At 42.8% G+C, this 18,400-nt stretch overlaps 1 protein-coding gene across 6 annotated transcripts in view; it reads left to right on the forward strand.

Annotated features, from left to right (window-relative positions):
- The window catches only part of LOC307032375 (receptor tyrosine-protein kinase erbB-4), a 237,893-nt gene that overhangs the window by 191,905 nt on the left and 27,588 nt on the right, over positions 1-18,400 (forward strand). For 4 of the 6 annotated variants that reach the window (XM_079670293.1, XM_079670292.1, XM_079670290.1 and 1 more), the window contains 4 exons: positions 1,352-1,484; positions 9,984-10,106; positions 10,781-10,879; positions 14,329-14,514. In XM_079670293.1, coding sequence (XP_079526419.1) covers positions 1,352-1,484; positions 9,984-10,106; positions 10,781-10,879; positions 14,329-14,514 — 541 coding nt within the window. The remainder of the gene's footprint in view (positions 1-1,351; positions 1,485-9,983; positions 10,107-10,780; positions 10,880-14,328; positions 14,515-18,400) is intronic. The other 2 variants (XM_079670289.1, XM_079670291.1) reach the window with 1 other exon arrangement.

An 18,400-nucleotide genomic window follows, 5' to 3' on the forward strand; every position in this document is an offset into this window, starting at 1 on the left:
CGTCCCCTTGTTGTTGTTTCTCCTTGTCTCCCTGTTTGTTGAATCCATGCCAAACTGCTACATTACTATTCACCACATGGCTGTATATCTCATTATGTCGAAACCCCACAGCCTCTTTGTACATTTCAAGCTACCCCGTCCCCGTCTCCCCCCCCCGTCCCCCGCCCTTCTTTGGGGTCTTCACAATCGATATCTAAAGCAGACGGCACCTTGCTATCCGTAGCTCCATGGTACATGAGACTTCCATTAGCCGCTAATGGCCTTTACAACTAATAGAGTTTTGGAGTCAGGTAGAAGCAGGTGCTATGTTTTTAAAAGAATAATTCTGGCGAGAAGGTGAAAATGGAATACAGAGGGGAAGGATAAATGAAAAGAGATGAATAGTAGGAGAGATTGTAGCCGTGGCATAATGGCAGACACAAGTGCGAGAGGTATGTAAATGGCAAAAGCATTAGCGGTGTTATTATCGAAGAGGAAGTGCTTTTAACTTCCAACCTTTAGGCCTGACTTAAACAGATTTCCCCCCCTCCCCACCCCAACAGAAGATTCAAAAGCAATTTGGGAAGGATTGGCACTTTTAATTCCACATTTATTAGGAGTTATAGTCGAGGAGGACTTACGCTGGGTAGCACGTTTAAATTCCATTAAAGCAACAAAAAGAAAATGTCCATGCTTTGTTAAATAAAGGACTTTTCTCCATCAAGTTATTTTGCAGTATACTGTTCAGAAGAAGAACAAAATAATAGATTATAGACGTACAGATGAAACTTGAAAGTGTTGGCGTATGTAATAATGAGAATACCGCCTTAAATGTATTTATCGTAACATTTCACACATTTTTCAGGACACTACAGAAGGGGGTCAACATGCACCCCGTACACCTCATCATCGATTAAGACATTACGTATTGTCTTACATTCTTTCTTTTAAATGTAATATTTTATATTTATGTTGGATAAATCTACAGACACGCAACAAAGTTAGTCAAAAAAGACCTGAATGTTTAGTTTGGATGTTTTCTTTCCACTATTCTAAAAGAAAACACGTTACGTAAGAAACAAAAAATAGTCAAGAGCCTGAAAACCTATGTACTTACTGTCTTGCTTAAATGAAAAGTGTGGAACTACAGTATGGGCAAGAGCACGACCTGGCATCTCTAGCCTGGAAGTAACTAGTTGAAAGGATAAAGATAGAGAGGTGTGCAAAATGAAGAGAGAAACAAGGAATTGTAGGAAGTAGTTTTTTTGGTACGTTTAAGAAGTGGTCATTGTCTGAGCCTTGCACTTCCTCTCAAATTGCCTTTTTGGTTTCCTGCAATGTTCTTGCTTCTCCTGTTCCTCCGCCTCTACAGGACACCGCTAATTGCAGCTGGCATCATCGGCGGTTTGTTTATCATCGTCATTCTGGCGCTCAGCGTGGCCGTCTCTGTCCGCCGCAAGAGCATCAAGAAGAAGAGGGCCCTGCGGCGCTTCTTGGAGACGGAGGTGAGAGTTTTCTGCTGCTTTTACCATGACTTCATTTTGGTCCGAGGGTACAGAATTTGTAGAATGAATTGCAGCTACAGAATAAATTAGTAATAGCTCTGGGGTTAGAAATGGCTTTAGACACATTACCACTGTTTAATGGGTTGTATTGATCCCGGGGAGGAAATTGGGAAAGATGCCTACCTTATGGGACACAAAATGAACAAGGCAAAGTTTGTTTGCGAAAAGGGACAATTTCAAAGTGTTTTTGATTTGAATAAATGTCTGTTGAATCATGTTCTTTCGCCTAAGGACAGAACACAAAAGGGGATTGAGTCTATGGCCCGCTGATGGGTGTCTTTGATGCATCTTTCTCAGAAATGCCTAACTTAGACACTTTTGTATGTTTCCCTGCTCTAAAAGCCTTTTCCCTTTATCTTTTTGGTTTGTTTTGGGTGCATCGCTTGCCACTTTCTTTGAGTTTGTTAGAAATCCTTTACCTCAAAGTGGCAGTGCACTTTTCCAGACGAATGCTAGACTTAAAAGCAAACCTTGAAACATTAAACCTTGGCTATGGTACTTAGCCAAACCACGCACTGCACGGAAAATTATGCACGGCCACCATCGCCCCATCGATCTGGCCTTGAAGGGAGTTCATTTCTTGGAAGCATTAGACCGCTGAGCAGACTTTATATTCAGAGGAGAAAGTCAAAGATTAAGGTGTAGGTGAGTGCAGGGTTGATGCGCTGATCACCCTACAACACACTCTCTTGTTCCAGCGGTTGTGTCACACTGCAGGTCCGCCGAGTGGCCTTGCCTATAGGAGTGGGGCAGGCTGCCTGTCACTCTGCATTAGTATAATTTACAGGTAGAGGCGGCAGTGTTATAGACAGCTGTCAGGCTGGAGAGGGAAATCAGAGGAGGGCGGCCATGGGCACTTTCTGCCTCGTCCCGGCCACACACATCCATCTTAATCAGGCGGGCCCTGTTCCGACAGCGTCTTGACTGGAAGGGAAGTCTTCAGTCCAAGAATATTCACTAATGTACTGTCACAGTGAAGGATAGGAGGGGGGGGGGGGGGGTGGGGAGGGAGTCTGCAGGGGGATCTTCTTGACCCCTTTTGCATCTCCCGTTATAAAGTTACTGATTTTTGACGGTGACGCAATCCATCTGCAGATCCTTTCATATTCCTCAATTCAAAGTCCGAATATGTTTTAAAGGACACCTATCATGCTATTTTTAAGTTACTTATTTTTATTTTGGATTTCTACTCAAACATGTTCATAAGCTTCCTTGTGCAAAAAACACTTTATTTATTTCAAATTATCTGTCTAAGTATACCTGTATTCAAATTCCGTCCGAAACGCTCTGTTTTAGCGACTGTCTCTTTAAGAACCACTCCTAAAAAAGCTGTCTCCGATTGGTCACCGTTTCTTGGTCTTCCGTATCTTGGCCAAAAGTAATTTGTCTGTGTATTTTGCCAATGAAACGGTATTGGTAAATGATTAAACAATCATCAAAGTTAATAAATGTACCCTAGACGCAATACTCCACCAGGGAATCATGAAATATTGCCAGCCGAGTCAATTTTCCCATCCTCCGGGAAACCTAATAGGGTATAAAAGTAATTAGACACAATCAAATCTTTAACGCCTGACACAAGCTGGCCTACGGATTACAGACATACCACTTATTAAGAGTAGGTCATGGGTTCCATCCCCACGATGCATTAGCAGCTGTGTTTTAGTGTCCTGAGTATCACATTAGCTGAATGGTGAGGAGCTAAGCTATGGATCAATGTTTGATAGTGTTATAATGTGAAGTTGTGATTTATGCCTGCAGGAATGTAGATATTTCATCCGTAGTCATCACCTCAGTTAAAAAAAATGAAGGTTTTGTTGTAAATTGGTATTGTGCAAGTGGTGAGGGCACTCGTTCTACAAAGTAAGGCAAAGCAAGTTTACTAAAATAGAATTTTTTCAACTAGGCATTTCAAGCGCTACACATACAACGTAAAAAGGGCGAAGGAAACACAATAGGTTAAAAACCTGTAAAATCAAGTAGAATACAACAGAAGTTAAAGTTACATGCAAAGAATGATAAAATAATCATGTATCTAAAAATACAGCTCAATTGGTATTAAAATGTTTTAAATAAAACAATTCAAAGTAAAAAAAAAAGCTAGGATTTTGTGCTTTTCTTTGTCTAATCTTGCATTATAAAATCTACTTTTTTTTGTATATTGTTTACCATTATCGCCACTCAGAATCAGGTAGCAGAAAAAATGATTTTATATTCTATTCAAAGGCGGGTTTAAGAAAAAGCTAAGAATCTTGCCTTAAGCTAGGAACCCTGTTCTCCATGTTTAATGTTGAGTCTGAGGGCAGAAAGCAGCAGCAGTATTTCAGAATCAGTTCTTTTAAGGCAGTGGTGGTTTCCTCACATCTCTCTGGGATTTGAATTCTTCCTTTTTAACATACAGTATCAATATATGCATTCTCACTGCATGCATACTTTGTGAATACTCTGTTTACTTTCCATCTGAATGCCTCTCTCCGCTCTCGCCTACCCAGCATACTAACAAACCTGCGCTCCCGCACGCTGTATCACACTTTCCACAAGCTTCTTTTTGGCTGATGAAACTGTACGATAGGCTTTAGACGGCTGCAGAATGTGGATCCTCTATTCAAACGAATAATAGAGCCGAGGCTGCGAATGGAGATCAAGCTTGTCTGGGTGAGGGATATGGGGACAGCCATGGCTCAGGGACTCCCCTTCTCTTTCCCTATCTGCCATTGGTTTTCCTTTTTTAAAACAGAGAGTTCACCTCTTGTGTCAGACAGGAAAAAGAAAGCCTTGAGTCATGCTGTCAAAACGTGATCCGAGCACACGGCCTACATTTACATATCAAGGACATGTTTCAAGGCTGTTGCAAAGCACACCACTTTTCCATTTGTTCTAATATTCTTTTCTCGCGTCTCCCGTTTAGTTGTTCTTCTTTATTTTGATCTCCATTTACCTGTCTGTCTCCCTTGCGTGCAAACACTTTATTCTCCTATCTTTTAGACTCTGTTTTTGTTGTTTCCCACACCTCACTTTGAAGGGGAAAAAAGCCAGACTCACACTGTGGTGCCTCTTAAAGGAAGCCCCTGAAAACAAATTGCTTTGCTCGCAGGGAGAGAGCGCACAAACAGCAGAGTCCCCTCACTGTTGCAGCGTGACCCCGGGCCTTGAACTCTGACCCCGGTGCAATGAAGCAGGACTAATGCACTTGGAGTCGCCCTCCCTTTATCCTTCCCCCCAAGGTCCTCTTCCAGCAGCGTTGAACAGACACAGGCCATGTGAATGTTTCAGCACCGCGGGCTGTGGACAGCTCCCATGCTGCTTACATGCCTTCCACTGTTCTCATACAAGAAGCATTTCAGCATTCAGAGGAGCTGGACAGCTCCCGTTGTTCACGCCAGGGCAGGCTGGCTGAACACAGGCACGGGATGTCGTTACAAAAGCACATCGTGCAGCCAGCTGTTGTTCAAATATACTAAAACTCATGTTCAATCTAGTCAAAAAAAATCACCTTTTCATGTATTGAGGCCAGGGCACATTTTTAAAGTGCACATTTCACATCTTTTTAATAATTTGAAAGAAAATACAAATAGCTTTTTTGCAGCGGAATTAACAAGACAGACTTCTTTTAAAGTCCAAAATTGAAACATTAGATTACATTTCTTTAATTTCAGCCCCTATTTAGAAACTTTCCCTTTAAACCCTTTAGGACTTGCCTAAACATTTGATGTGATGTCGCTACAGTATCGTTACAGTCATTGTCTGCTCCAGTGAGGTTCGAACAACTTTGAAAGACACAAAAAACACTGACCAATCAGAAAGGAGTAGACTTTTTTGGTTCTCTTAAAGAGACAGTCACTAAAACAGAGGGTTTCAGACGGACGGTGAATACAGCTGTTTTCCGACAGACAGAACACAACGATATATACATTTACTTTAACAACATTGATTGTATTTCAGTAAATTCACAATGTTGTGCATCGTAAATGATAACCAAATATGCAATAAATAAGTCTGATGGATCAAGTAATAGCACAATTAGAACTTTGTGCACAATGGGTTAATAAAGATTGTTTACAGATCTAAGTGATTAATTTATATGTAGTAACTAAGCAGTACAGTAAAAAGACTGCTCTTTAAATGCAGATGGAGGATAAGTGAGATCACTGCTGCTGGGATGGACTTGCTAATACCAAGAATGAATGTCCTTGCATACTGATAAGCACACTCTCCTGCTATCATGCTAATGTTCATAATGAGCTCACCATGTGTCATTGTGGTTTAGCACAAGAATATTGTACAAGGCCATTATGACACCCAATTTAAAAAGGAAAATGTGGTGATCATTGTTGTATGGAACAATGTTAGGGAGCAAATGGTCATGCCTTCAGCTAGTTCTTTTAGCCTAATAGTTAAATTAACATTGGAAAGGACTCTCATGCATGTATCCCCTTGGTGCTGCATTGTGTCTTATGATCCTTTTAGTAATACCACATTTCATGACCCTCTTTAACCTTCACTAAGCTATTCTGACTACAGAGTTAAAATTGAATGATATCCCTAAACAATGAACTATTCTGTAGCTCACCTAGTTCCACCTAATTCCACCTACACACACAACAAATGTAGCATTTTATATGTTAACATGAAAGCGTACACCCGAGGGTTTTGCAATGCAACTTTCTGTTTGAGGACGTTGTTAACTTACTCAATACGGAATAATTCTGTGAATGTATTCCTGCTCGAGGCTTGAACACACTGCTTATTTGTCCAATGAAGCATCCGAATCCTCCACGCCGAGCCACCGGCGAAGCTCATTTGGCAAAGGCGAGGTGCATTATTAGCTGGTAAATAAAGTGGCGTGATGAGTGTGTGTGTGTGTGAGAACGAGCTCAAGAGAGCTTTTCAGGCCATGGGTGTGCGGCGTCTTATTTAATAGACCCCTCCACTCCTCATCAGAGCAGTCCAGCTTTGTCCTAATCTAACAATAACAGCTACAGCCTTTCACCATCTGCTCATACTCCTGCTCCGTCACCTCCTCCCTGTGCCTCGTCTGCTCTCTCTCTCTCTCTCTGAATCTCTTCATTTCTCTCTACCTAGAGCACCTTGTTATTCAGGCATTGTATGCAGCAACAAGCTGATGCTCTTTGGCCAAATATCAGGCTGATGGATGTGACCAAAGCTTGTCCGTCTTGTCGTTGCAAATACATCTGATTATATGTAATTTATTATTTTTATGCATTACGTTCTTTTTTTTAATAAACTTTATTTTCCTTTTTCTTAAACAACACATACAGTTTCAGTTTCAGTGACAAAAAATTGCAGGTTGTCCATTTTTTGTTAACCCCCCCACCCCCCTACAAAATAAGACAAGATTAATTGTACAAAAATATTTTTGAAATAATAAACGAACAGATGGTTGAAAACACATAACAATACAAATAAAATAAAATATATGACAAGGTGGAGATACATGTTAATCATGGTTGACTACAGATAATCTGTGTTCTAATTCAGTTTTTTTTAATAAATATAAATCAGTTAGGGAAGAGTAGGCAGTTTCAAACTTTTCATGTACGTTAAAAATGGTTGCCAGGTCCTATAAAATTTACAAGTGGAGCCACCCAAAGTACACTTTATTTTCTCCATGTGTAGAAACATCATAAGTTCTGTCACCCAGTGGACATGAGTGGGAGACGCCTCCTGCTTCCACCTCATAAGTATAAGTCGCCTCGCAATTAGGGAAGCAAAAGCAACAGCGTTTGAATAATGTCTGGAAAGGACAATGTCGTCCGGGACGACTCCAAAAATTGCAGTAAGAGGAGAAGGGGTAAATGTTACTTTAAAGATCTTAGAAAACGTATCAAATATGGATGTCCAATAATTATGACGATTTGGACATGTCCAGAAAGTATGGATGAGGGACCCTGTTACTGACTTACATCTGTTGCATAAGGGATCTACCCCTGGATACATCTTTGCTAGTTTTTCCTTTGATAAATGAAGGCGGTGTAATACCTTGAATTGGAGAAGGCCATGTCTGGCACAAATTGAGGAAGAGTGAACTCTTTGAAGGATGGACTGCCATCTGTTATTTCAAATGCTAGATCATCTTCCCACTGAGATCTGATTGTTGAAAGAGAGGGAGAATGCAGGGAGGAAAATACATTATACAACACCCTAATTACTCCTCTATTCTGCACATTTATTTCAAGAATTCTGTCTAAGGTTGTTTCCGCTGGTTTATTTGGAAACTGCGGGTATTTACTACGTGTGAAATTTCGAATTTGGAAATATCTGAAAAGATGGCCGGGTGGAATACAAAATGTTTCTGTCAACTGACTAAATGAGGCGAATACCTTGTTTATATACAGATCTTCAAAACTACGTATTCCCCCATTATTCCAGATCTTAAAAGCAGAATCCATTACAGAGGGTGGGAACATATGGTTCGAGTAAATCGGTGATGGTATAGACATCTTATGTAACTGTACCCAGATTCTAAGAGAACGATATACCAATGGATTACTCTTGTAGGTATACAATTCCAATGGAAGAGCTGATCCAAGCAAAGCCGGCAATGAAGTTCTACCGCAGTAGGCCGATTCAATAAGAATCCAAGCTGGTGTCTCTGTAGAAGGGGCACTTAGCCAATAGAGCATACTCCCTACATTCGCCGCCCAATAATAGAATTGGAAATTGGGTAGGGCTAGCTCTACCAAAACCCAATACGTTCTTTTGAAGGACTAACAACATCTCAATCTGTCACTTGGGTAGCTCTGGGTCACCCTGGCCTAAAGGCTGTTTTAAATGTAGTTGATATGAGGTACTTCCATCCAAATGCAGTCTATTATCTATCGTCAGTGGCAGCCGGCATGTCCCCAGACGGGAGCCATGCTGAGTCTGAAGGTAAACCATGTACTGCTGTGGAAGGGGACTTAAGATGATAACAATATTTTAGTTACCTAAAAGAAAAGATTGCAATAATAAATTAATATCGCTTAAGGTACGCTATGTTTAGAATATTTTAATCTATTCTTTATCCAAATCAACCAGACCCTATTGATACAAACTATGATCTTATTTGCAGAAAGTCTCTTGCGCGTGAATTGCTAGCGTAATTGGTTGTGTCATCGTGTGACTTTTTACTGATAGTCACACAAAAAGCAACGATATTTCAACAATGCAAAGAGATCTAGGTCATGTCCATTTATTTGACCATCAGCCGATAATGAAAAATGGTCGGATTCATGTCAAAATATCTCAAGTCAAATCGAACAGTAATGCAGTTGGCTAAAGGATTAGGATGTAGGTTATTATACAACCTCCAGCCACCTCACTCCCCTCCCTCAATATGTATCCCTCATCCTCCATCCACTTCCCTGTCAGCTCACTCACTTCCTGCGGTGACATGTCAGCAGGCTAACACCGCGCCTCCAGGCCCCGGGCCATAACAGCGGCCATTAAACGACGTGTCATTGCCGAGCTGTGGGCAATGTCATCCTTTCTGTTGCCCCGCCTGGCGTTGCGATGGCCGCTCCTATTGTGCTGACGGTTTTATATCACATTAAGTAAGTGCTTGTGTGGCCGACCGACTGATATATGGTCTCATTATATTGTTTGATGGCCGTGGTTGAGCTGGGTGATTATGCCGCTGATAAACCGCGGCGAATGGGGCGCCCGATAGGCTCATTAAGACTCGTATCGATCGGGGGCATTGACTTCCTGTGGAGCTAATATATCCTCTATGTGTGTGGTGTCAATATTTGCGCTTATGTGGAATATACATGTGTTCTGAGATACATGTATGCTACTTCCTTTTGGCTCAGTGTTCTCCTCCTCGGTTACAGGTCCTTTATATTTACTAGCCGGGGCTTTGTTGAGCGGCTACTGGTGAGGCGGGCGGGTGGCCGGCCAGCTGCTGGGATGCTGTTCAGTGTCAGCTGTAACTGGCAGCCAGGCAGTGCGGAGGAGGCTTGTCATAACCTCGAAATTGGAATTGTTTTGTATGTGCACAGCTGGTGAGCCGCTACTCTTTGTCGGCTGTGATAGCAGGTGACACCACCCTGTGATTTGCTCACGCCGCGGCCCACATAGGTAACTGCCAGTTTCGACAGAACTCCACACACCTGAATTATTTGTATTTCACAAATCCCTCCGTGCACCAGCCAAATTCACGACTATCAGGACAAGGCAGGCTGGCTGCTTTTTTTTAAAAAGCCTCCTTCTCTTTCCAAGACTTGTTTTTTGTTGATTAGAATAAAAGGATGCTCCACTCTTAAGACATGTTTATGCATGCAGAGTGCCAAGAGCAAGAGGTTACAAGTGTTTTGACTTAAATCAAAAGAAGTGCTTCAGGTTTTACATAAAAAAGCCAAGAGGAATGCTTTATTTTCCTAGCCATAAAAACAGTTGACGAGGATAAATGGACTTAATTTGTGTTGTGTGTTTTGTCAGTTGGTGGAGCCCCTGACCCCCAGCGGAACGGCCCCCAACCAGGCTCAGCTGCGGATCCTGAAGGAGACGGAGCTGAAAAGGGTCAAGATTCTAGGATCTGGAGCTTTTGGAACAGTGTACAAGGTCAGTGTGTTGAATTGTCGCCTCCTTATTACACATCCCACATCAGCTCGTTGGCATGAAGACAATCAAATAAAAAGCTTTTCCGCTTGCAATTATAATTGACAACCTAAACAAGAAGCACCAACATTTCCCTTTGTGTCAGTGTCTCCTGACGGACATGAGTCCAGGGCCGCTCTAGGACCTGGAACAGAAACTGGAGTTTGCTTGCCAACTTCACTGCCCTTGGCAACATTATTCATAACACCCTGCAACTCATTGAATACGTATTTGTAGCTTCTTTTTTTACCACCAAGGCCTTTGGTAAAGTTAGATGTTATGACCATAGCTTATCTACATAAACAAGTGTTACAGCCATATAAGAATCAGAGCTATTTGTTGTGAGTAAAAACAACCACTTGGAAGCAAGGATGAATTGACTAAAATGTGATGGTTAAAGGTCACTGTGACTTCATGTTAGTCCCATTTTTGTAAAAGTGATCTCTCTATCCCATGGGGACATTACTTAAAATTATGCACGAACGTCAATGTTTCCACAGTTTCTAGTTTTATTTGTATTTGAGGAATGTAAGCGGGACAGAAGACACCGTTAAACACAGTAAGTCCCCATCAACATCATCATGGCTGTGGACATGTTTATTGAAACTGCATTTATGGTGATTACTTGTACATTTCAGGGCATTTGGGTGCCAGAAGGTGAGACAGTGAAGATCCCTGTTGCCATTAAAATCCTCAACGAGACCACCGGCCCGAAAGCCAACGTGGAGTTCATGGACGTGAGTATTTATGCCCGCCGCAATTTGTGTCCGTTTTCGCCCTGTGTGTTCCTGTTTGTTCCTCAGCCTTGTCGAAAGAAATGGCCGAGCCTGTCACTTTGTGGGATTGTGCATTCGGCAGTAAATTCTTACGAGAGTACCTTCTCAGTCAGAGCCGGTGATAAAGTGAACTTCACAGCGCTATACGGCCAGGCATGTATCGAACGAGAGTCTATTAAAAAACAGCACTTGTTTATGAGAAATGGCTTTATTGGAATCCAGGAGTGATAGAGGGGAGGAGGAGAGGAGTAAGCTGGGGAGTTTCCCATTCTTCCTCCCTTATCTTCGTCACCTTTTCTTCCAATCTGTCTTCCACCTATCTTTCTTTTCACACACCTCTACTGTAATTTACTTATAAAGAGGTTTCGTAATCTTCAATATCGTCTTGGAGGTTTGCTCCAAACTGTTAAAAATCTTAATATAATAATGCATCAAAAGTCTGGAGATAGCTGCTGAATAAATGTTAGTGCAATGTATGGCTCACCAACCTTAATGTTAATGAGATAAATAAAACACAAACACAGACATTGGTTGAGATGAATTATTATTCAGTTGCGCAACAACAATAATAATCAGGAGTACAACATCACCTGCCAATCGCGGAAATGTCCCCCAACAGTAGCAACAATCTTACAGCATATACTGTATAGCCACTGCAGTGAACACACACACATCTGATCATGCAGCCTACCACACAAAATGTCACATGTTTGTCCCTCTGAAAGCCACACTTGTATATATTGAAAAGTCATCATCTCGTGACATCCTTAGGAGTAGTAAACTAACAAAGGTTAACTGTTTTTATAACCTGAGGCCTTCTCTGAACTTCCTCTAACCTCGGTGTCAGCTCACTTTAAATGAATACATCTATTGATAATTCAGAACGACGATTGTCTCTCTAACTCTGTGTGACCCAACTCAGTAACACACATCATATAGCTGAGCGTGTGACCTTAATGAATATTCCAGAAATACGCTGTAATAAGGATTGCCAAAGTAAGTGTCCCGGTCCCAGCGTTTGCACCCGACGGCCACCATCATTGAGCAAAAGGAACTAGGAGGGATATGCTTTTGCTGTTTTGAAGAAGCCCGCAGAGATACTTGTCAGATATTCAGTTCAAATATTAGATTTCAATGCTTTTTGGTTGCCAGGGAATACACACTTGTTGATAAAGACGTTGTATTCCTGTCTCCGACCTCATTCCCTGTACATAGAGCAGGATCTGCTTGGCTAAATAACGCATATAATCGGCTCTATTCAACTGAATGATGAAGCACACAAGCTCTGATAAGTATTGGGCAAAGATAAGCTAAAACTTTATCATGAAGTCTTCAATTGTAATCTTGTTTTTTTGCGAGAAACTCAAGTTAAAACCTAGAAAAATTTGATAAAATGCTCTCATTCTGTTCTGTTCCTGCGTTTTCCTTACTCATCTCCCTCTCCTCCTTCCCCTGTTCCTCCCAGCGGGGGTCTCCGTCCACCCAGAGCCAATATGCTCCGTCTGCCGACTTGTTAAACAGCAATCTAAAGGCAGGCTCACGCTTCACAACTGGGAAACCGGCCACTGGAGTGCCGGCTCCAAACACACTCGGAAAACCCACACACACAAACACGCATAAGCAAACAGCGCGCACTTTACAACAAAAGGCCCCCCCGGGTGGCGGCGGCCTCGCATGTCGGTGATTTTTTTTACTTGTGTTGGCATATATGTGACGCGAGAGTGCGGGGTTGAATATTTTGTGTGAAATGCAAAAGCCACACTAATTTAGCAACACACACCTTTGCTGCGGCTTCTTCTTCTGTGCCAGGCTATCATTGTGTGTGTGTGTGTGTGTGTGTGTGTGTGTGTGTGTGTGTGTGTGTGTGTGTGTGTGTGTGTGTGTGTGTGTGTGTGTGTGTGTGTGTGTGTGTGTGTGTGTGTGTGTGTGTGTGTGTGTGTGTGTGTGTGTGTGTGTGTGTGTGTGTGTGTGTGTGTGTGTGTGAGCTAGATGGGAAAGGAGGGTCAGCCGGCAGTAATGGAGGTCAGCGCTCAGGGAGATGAGAGAGAAACACACACACACACACACACACACACACACACACACACACACACGAGGAAGAGTTTAGCTGGACGTAGTTTACGAGTCGCGAGTCTTTTGGGATCACCGGCGCGGAATAAAAGCTTCTTCGTCTTTCTGTTACACACACTCTCCCTCCCTTTTTTCTCTTGATCCCGAGGTGTTGGCTGGAGTTGTGTAATGTCAGGCCAGTTGCAGAGGAGCAGTGGGGGGGAGGGGGGGGGGGGTGGTTTTATGAAGTGGAGATGTAGTGGCACCACCTTGGGCCGCGAGGCTCTGTTTAAATCAGAGCCCTGATGGTGCCAGAATCCTCTCTATGGCCTATATGCCCCCCCCCCCCCTCCCCTGTTTAGAATTAATCCACACGGCCACCACTCTCCCTCTAAGCTCATTCTTTAGCACCTAAATTTAAAAAGGCACCTCATTTATCTATCAGCCAGCCCCGGGGCCAAGCCTGGATATACACCTCCTCGACCGTATGCAGGGAGTGCGTCCTTGAGTGTGTGAGTGTTTTAGAGAGCGTGTCCGCATGTGAGAGCGCGTGACTGAGAGGCTGGAAGTGAGTGTTCTTTAAACTCATGAGTGCAGCTCCTGCTCATGCACACACACGCCGGACACGAGTACCAACCCCTCGCTATCATGACACTTCATCACCGCCGCACATCCTTCTGCTCGCAGTGCGGCAATAACAATTACCCGACGTGGAGTCCCAACTCTACGTCCATCTGCTGCGGGAAGACACGCATTCACACGCAGAGGTATTGGAAATCAAACACACTGTATTGGACAGGCAGTGTGTAAATGCTCGACTCGCGTTGCGGTGTTTCGATGCTGCAACATTTCATAACCTCTGTGTTTTATACACCATCAAAAATGGATGGAAAAAGGCAGCTTGGAAGAGGGTTTCTGCAGGATTTTCTCGCACAGTGCGAATACTCTGTGGACAGATGCTGTGCATGCATATACAGTCATCATCCCACAAGTCCTAATTTATGCATCTTACTCCACCTACAGTAGGAAGTCTTTGGAATACAGGGCAGAATTATACCATGGATTATAGATGCAAGGACAGACACAATTCTACTACTCCTCCATGAGTAGAATATCCACAGCAGGTGTTCCTAGTCTTGATGTCGAGATTCTGAAGGCTCCAACACAAATGAGTGTCACTTTACTATTCTAAATTTCATGCCAAGACACTAATTGACTGTGGAAATAAAATACGCTCCTATTTTCCACAATACATAGATCACAGTAAATAGAGGAAAAACTTGTTTTGTATTCACAGCCATGAATTGCGACAGCCTTCTTTAGTCCCTCTTTGTCCCTTTCCCCCCCCCCCTCTCACCCAGGAGGCCCTGATCATGGCCAGCATGGAGCACCCCCACCTGGTGCGTCTGCTCGGCGTGTGTCTGAGCCCCACCATCCAGCTGGTCACGCAGCTCATGCCCCACGGCTGCCTCCTCGACTACGTGCACGAGCACAAGGACAACATCGGATCGCAGCTGCTGCTCAACTGGTGTGTCCAAATCGCCAAGGTAAGCGGCTCGGTCACGAGTGGACGGCATCTGGCGCTTGGCAGGTGTGACGCTTGTACTAGATATTATGGGTTTGTGTTAATGTCATTGTGACTTGTTTTTTCTCCAAAGCCAGCATGTGGCGGATGGTGACATGAGGAGGCTCGCCAAACTCAGTGTCACCCCGAACAAGGTCCAAATTTGCAAAAACATGATATGACTGACGTTCCAAATTCCTATTTAAACAGCTTTCTAAACAGCTTGAACAATGTCCATGATCCCAGTGACTTCTCAGTTACGTGCACCAGGCTTTGTAGCATTGTAAGATATATGCCAAATGCGCGCCGGTTTACTGTTGTTGACTTGTTTTGAATCTCTTTCCAGTTCGACCCTTATTATCATCACTATTTGACACGCTGATCATTTCCCCAACCCTTCACAATGACTTTGAACTCCGTTTTGGAAGCACATCAACACGCATTATTCCTTTAGGGAATGAGTGACAGGGCAGGAAATTGACAAATTAAAAGCCCATTCTCCGAGACAGCAGTAAGGCTTGAAATACTGTGTGTACCTTTGCTTAGCTACAGAGCATTTGTTTGCAAATGAAGTCGATGCAGCTTGGTAGTGCGACTATTGGATGAGATTTGAAGTTATAACTCTGGGATGGCAGTGCTAGGCTGCTTTTACATGCTGGGCAGGCAGACATCTGCTGTGATACAGAAGCTTCCCCCCAACATCAGCTCTGACAAGACAAACAACTGTTTATATTCTGCCAGTGGATTTTTGTGCTCTCCAAATGTGCCAGTTGTATAATGAAGATGTGTGGTTCTATCCACTTAAGTTTCCTGAGCCTCCACGAAGCGCTTGTATAATACAAATATTCCACTGGTCAAGCCAATGATCTTTGTCTACTGACAGAGCATCTGTGTTGCTTAACCGCAGGCCAAAATTCAAGACAAAATGATGGTAGAAAATCATATTAACAATTCAGGGATGTTGCCAGTGTTATGGAAGAGTGTGATCACAGTACTAACAAATCAAATGGAAATCAGCCATTGTTTTCCATCGCAACAATATAATTGTCAAAGAAAGGGAAGTTCACGTGTGTTGGGAAATGTTTATTTTCATCAATCAAACCCTTTTTTATATTGCTTTATCTCTAAGGACGCATTTATCTTAGGGTGATGCCATAAAAAAACAGTAAAATCATAAATGACATGTTTCATAAGTAACCCGCTTTGCCATTCTTCATATCATTTCCTCTTTCCAAAGGACTCCCCTGTCTGTCGGGCCTTTGGAGTTGATTCATATTGGTCATTGTTAAAGGCAATATTCTCTTTCACATGCTTGTTTCATTTATCTGAGTTTGGGATGAGAGCTCTGGTCTCACCGGGTTGTGGGTTAGTGTTGGAGGTCTTAACCCTTAATTCCCCCATGATGGATGATTCCCAAGAGCCGGAGCAGCAGGTTACTTAAGCAGGTACTTATTGCCGTAATTGGATTCGATTTCACCTGTAGCGGCGGGTGGGGGGGGGAGGGGGAGGGGGGGGGGAAGGGGGGGGAGTGTCTTCTAGATGGGAGGAAGAGCCAGAGAGGAGATGATTCACAACTCTCTTCAAAACACACACTACATACATGCAACTGTGTATTATTTGATTCCAATAACTGTCATTTCTTGTTGTGTGTTGATGTCGAGCGTGCACGATGGTGCCGGACTGGTTTATTGGAAATCATTTTTTATCGAGTTGAATTGTGAATCAATTTGGTCCAATCAATATTGTTTCTTGTGTTCCTACTTTCCTCTGAATTACCTATCCTTTCCATTATTGCTTGCATTTCTGTCAATAATGGTTTGTGGATGGAGACACACCAAATGGTCTCTAGCTATTCTGATATCCGAAGAGAATTTTAAATTGATAGAAATCTATGAAATCATGAGCCTACTTCTCACTTGAGTTATTACCTCAGTGAACATGTTCCTCACAAGTTAATGGTTTCAAGTCTTCCTCAATACAGCTTGATGTTTATTTGTTAATCATTGTGCCATTTAGAGTCAAAAATATCAAGTAGTGTATGCTTTCGAGCGGGTACCTTGTGATTGACAGGTTGCTTCCACTTCTGTTGTGGCAGTCTACGGTTTTAAGCGTTTTTATTGTTAAACAATCATCATTATTATATTTTACAATTATAAAATGGTTAACGTTGGCTATTCCAATAATTCTAGAGTCAGGGGAAGAGAGTAGACATTTAATGTATTTACAAAATCCCATAGATTGTGATGTGTTCATCTGGAGTCACCAACGTGCTCTCATTCTCCCCTCAGACATGATGCTAGCATGGCTAACAACTAAGCTGAACCACATCAAACTGCTCATGGATCAAATCGAGTCAATTACATTCCCCTCTTGATGATACAGGTGTGTGTTCCCAGTTGCAGCAGGGAGTCTATTTAACAGCATGTCATGGAGCTGATGCTAATGCCAGGTAGCGTGTTTGCTCTTTGTTTTATTAGCCTCTTGGATCCACCCCACAGTTCCTCAATCACAAAGCCCCGAGATATTTTTCAAGGCAGAAAAAGACAGACATTCTCTGCGCCGTGTTACTTTCCATTCATGTGTGCTTCTTTGTGTGTATTTGAGCACATGCCGAAGTGTGTTTGAGCATGTGAGGAGAATAAATAACTCTGAGACCTCTTCCCTGAGTGATCTTTGCACTCTCAAGGTAATGATGGGGAACCTGTCCTCCAGGTAAAACAGCATCCTTTGGAAAGGCACACCATTTTCTAGAAAAGGGTAGAACAATTTTCCCTTGGACTTCAGTTAGCTTTGAAAAGGGTATAGTTAAGACAGAGGACAGAAGACAGGAAGGGAGGAAGAGGAGTAAATAGCATAGAGAGGGATATAGAGGGGCCATAGGATACAGTTGATACATTCATCAAAGGCACCTTATTGTATTCCTTATATTAAAAATGCCAGGAGTAGAATTATTGGGTTATAACTTAATAACTTCATTATATCATATCCGCTGTTCAATATGAAGCTCTAGCCAGAAAACAGTTAGCTTAGCTTAACATAAAAATGGCAACATGGAGGAGAAGCATTTATTATAGCTTGGATGCTTTTGTTATTACGTCTGGATATATTTAACGGTGAGGGGGGGAATCAAACAAGTAGAAGAAAGATTTCATTCACTGAAACCGTCTCTTTGTCCTGACCTTTGCTTTCCATTATATACTTTGCTGCTAATACTTGCACTCTTCCATAGCGAGACATGGTAAACCTTCTAATCGTGACCACACAGCATATCCCGAAGTGAATTAAAGAATGTCAACACAATTAATTCAGGATATGTAATTGAAGCAAGTGTAGCCTGATAATGTTTGACACAAAAAGGGAAATACCTACTTCTGAAATGTCTCCTATAGCTAAGGACTATTGCACAGTGGAACCAGTGAATACCTCAAGACAGCGCCTAAATAGATTACATGTACTGTTTCACCATAATGTGGTGGCAATTTGCCATTTCCCCCCCAACCATCGCCACAACAACAGCACGAACAGCGCCCGTGTGTGGGTGCTGACCCGGGCAGGTGACCGCTGCGCCGCAAATTGATTGGCCGAGGCCTGTCGCCAGGCAGTGACTCTTCATCACTGAGTGTTTTGGGCATTGAGATAATGGCCCCCATTAATCTCCAGCCACACTCAGGGCTGCCCCGCTCTCACCGCCACACACACACAATGAGTGACGCTCGCACAACGGCGCACACATGCTTTAACACACATTACACTGGACACACACAGAGGTCTCTTTAGATCTGTGTGAATGGCTTCTAATTTATTAGTCTCCATCATTCTTTTCCTTTTTTTCTACGTCCCTTTTTACTTCTTCCTGTTGGTGTCCTTTC

This window comes from Notothenia rossii, assembly GCF_949606895.1.
Source record: "Notothenia rossii genome assembly, chromosome: 3".
Taxonomy (NCBI): domain Eukaryota; kingdom Metazoa; phylum Chordata; class Actinopteri; order Perciformes; family Nototheniidae; genus Notothenia; species Notothenia rossii.